We start from the raw sequence: 3,500 nt of genomic DNA, 5'->3' as shown, positions 1-3,500 counted from the left end.
CAATTATCCACTTATATGTAAATATATTCTAACGAAACATCAAGTTCCTAGAAATAATTGGGAATTTTTGTCCAGGTATATTTGGGATTTAGGCCTCTATAATCACAACCTTTATTATAGGGGATGCTTTCATAAATGAGGTTTCTAACAATTTCAATTGATTTCACTACAGTTTTCAATATCATGTTTACCTCACTTATTTCCAATTTTAATGCAAGAATTTCATCTCACACCTATGGATCAACTACAAAGATGATAGCTTTGATATCGTCATTGGAGATTGGAAATTGAAGGTCCCCACTATCTCTAATTTGCAGTAGAACATCAATAAGATCTTTCTGATTAGGATCGGCAATGAACTTCTTGTTCCTAGTGTGATTATTGATGTGTTCCTTGATTAAGTTTTCAAATATAATGTCCATTTTGTGGTGGATCTTCAGCAATTCAGGCTTCAGTCCAGTCAGGACATGAAAAATTCTGTAAGAAAGAAATAGATCAGCCATATGAAAACCTTCTTCTAAAGCTAACACTTGCTTCATTAATCGTACAAATTTGTATCGATCTTCTTTGGAAACTTGACCAAATGCAGCTCTACAAACCATCGAACTTGTATGTGAGAAAAGTTGTTCAGTTATATTGACACTCTTACCTGCCAATTGCCTTATCACTTCAACCAGATGCAAAACCTCATCCTGTCTAATTTTGTGGAAGGACAAAACACTTTTATCGCTAAGAAGTTCCATGATGCAGATTTTTCGCATTTGTCTCTACTAATCATTATGGGGGAAGAATATGATATCTTTAGTATCATAACAGATGATCTTGAATGTAAGAAGTTCAGGCCTGCTAGCAAAAGAAAGATCGTGTGTTGTCATGATCTCTTTCACCAAATGTGGTGATAAGACAACAACAGCTGAAACTTGCAAATGCATTAGAGGTCCATGTTTTTGAGCTAAGTTTTTTAGTGTACGATGTGGAAGTGAGCCTATCAAATGATGCATACATCCAATAAATGGTAGCCTCCATGGACCTGGAGGCAATTTCTGGATGGTTTTGGATGTTTGGGATCTTTTCCATTCCTTGATTAAAGTCACAAGAATGGTTGCAAAGAAGAAGAAAATGATCCAGTTTGGGGTGAAACTCAAAAGCTCCATTGATCGGTTGGCGGGCGTACTTGGTGATAATCTTTTGTCATCTACGGAATAATTGGATACTGTTACCTTGGTTTGAGTAAATATTAATTTGTTTCCACACCCAAAATTGACAGGGAATAGTAATTTATTTGGTATTAAGGACGAGTGACTGCTCGAATTTTGCGATTATACAGAAGTTATATTAGTTTTCACCAAATGTTCTCGGGTTTACATCAATTAGTTGGAATTGGACAAATTTCAACTTATGAGATTACAGAAAAATGGTCAAGCCTAAAGTTCATTAATTAATTTATCCTTATATGTTCCATTAAGGATACTTTATGGTAGAAAATTTATTCACACTTCACAATAACTTCTACAAAAAAAGGCTCTCACCTCTTGTTTGGTACGTTGGAATGCCCAGAATGGAAAAATTTTTCCACACAAAATACCTTTCCACCTAGAATGGCTAGAAAAAAAAATTTATTATTTCAAGATTTGGTAGACAAGTCAAAATGAAATATTATTTCAATTTTCGATATTTGGTATAATCAATATTTAGATGTCAAAATATAGTATGCTAAATATAAATTGGATTAATCTTATATACACTAACAGTATATACACTATCAGTATTTAAAATCTGAATTTTAAATTGAAATTGAAATTTTGTATTGTTGTTAAGTACCCAACCGTGATAATGTATATACTATTAGTGTGTATAAGACTAACTCATATAAAATTGACTTTATTGTCCTGAATTAGGTTATAGGACATAATATGTCTTATTACTTGTTGTTTTATTTATTCTACAATAATGTTTATCTATTTATGTGAAATTTTAGTATTTTTACTTTAAAAATAAATGAGAATTGATGTCAAAGTTCTTCAATTGTAATATTTGATTCATTCTAATATTGTTTTACATTTACTAGCAATATAATTAGTAATGCAAAATATAAATTACATGAAGTCAAACAATTATAATTTATTTTTAATCTATTTTCAATTTTTTATATGAGATTCAAAAATTTCTTGCACAATTGTTTGAAAAACAAAGAATAAAGTATCTTAAAATGTTTGTTTCCTAGTGTAAATTAAAAATTATTTAAATACAAGGAAAATTAGTTATTATGAAAAATTACATTCAAGTATTAATTGAGCTTACAAATAACCTAAGATATTGTGATGCGATGCAGTATAAGGATTTATAAGGATAACTTTGACATCCTACAATTTAGGTGCTCTACGATGAAGGCGGAAAGACTTTTCTCTAATTTTTTTTTGGTTTGATGAATGGGATTCCAATAAAAAGTTGGAATCTACATTCAAAGGAGAAAGGGTTTTTCACTTAAATGAACTATACCAAACTCTAAAAGGTGATAGATAAATTGGAAAGCCTTTCCTTTCTAGACCATTCCTACATAATAAACTAGGGGTTAGAGTTTTTTTGCTATCAGATTCAAGGTCTGAATCATGTGTCTAACAGTTGGGGTGAGAAAGGTGTGGGGTGAGAATGGTGCGGGCGGAGGGTAGGCGGGCAAAAAAAAAAAAAGCCAACCACTCAGTTTAGGTAGCTGTTTTGAATTAAATAGTAAAATAATTATCAATTAAATTGAAGGGTTCTAATTGAAAATAAATTAAACTTTTTTTTCCCTGCGGGAGGGGGTTCCACACTCAACGGCACATATATGTACAAAACCAGAAAAAGAAATTTTATATACAAAAGAGTAGCGATAGATTTTTATTTGCAGCTTGTAAGGCAGTTTTCTTGATTGTTCAAAGAAATCTGATTATAGAGATAGGTCACGGTCTACTGGTTTTCATAATATTGTTACTTCACGTTAACTTGTGCAGACTTTCCAGTATGATGCCACATTTTCTTGAGCGCGATGCTCTGTCCTTTTACTATAAAAGTATTCTGACTTGTAGTTTGAATCCATATCCAGTAATGCCTTAGTTTAAAAAATGAAAACTTCAGAAAATAATGCACTCTTTCTTGTTTTCTCTAAAGATCTTCCTATCTATACATTGTTTTAATTTTTATTTTTAGTTATGTATAAGATGCATTATCACTCTTGAAGCCAACATGTCACCTCCAGGAACGAACAGTTTCTTTTCTTTTCTTGTTCTTTTTTTTTTCTATAAGTGAGAGATTTAAATTTAAGACCTCTTAGTTACACTAATTTTCTTCGGTATTGTTCAATCTATTCCTCCCTTCCCCTCTGCAGAAACAAACAGTAACCTCATCCGTGTGGTTGCTATTCACCGGTTAACGAGGTTAAATGCCAAAAATATCGTGTAGATATCATGTGCATATCACATGGTGCAAATTCTGTCTCACTTATTTGATTATTTAAACGGAAT

At 31.7% G+C, this 3,500-nt stretch overlaps 1 protein-coding gene across 1 annotated transcript; it reads right to left on the bottom strand.

Annotated features, from left to right (window-relative positions):
• Window positions 1-233: 233 nt before the first annotated feature.
• Window positions 234-761, bottom strand: LOC113693509 (premnaspirodiene oxygenase-like). Its single transcript, XM_027212039.1, has one exon. The coding sequence runs from the start codon at window positions 759-761 to the stop codon at window positions 234-236; it is 528 nt and encodes a 175-aa protein (XP_027067840.1).
• Between the last annotated feature and the right edge of the window lie 2,739 nt (window positions 762-3,500).

Source organism: Coffea arabica, chromosome 1e (assembly GCF_036785885.1).
Source record: "Coffea arabica cultivar ET-39 chromosome 1e, Coffea Arabica ET-39 HiFi, whole genome shotgun sequence".
NCBI classification, from domain to species: domain Eukaryota; kingdom Viridiplantae; phylum Streptophyta; class Magnoliopsida; order Gentianales; family Rubiaceae; genus Coffea; species Coffea arabica.
This window is presented reverse-complemented; position numbering and strand designations above follow the sequence as displayed.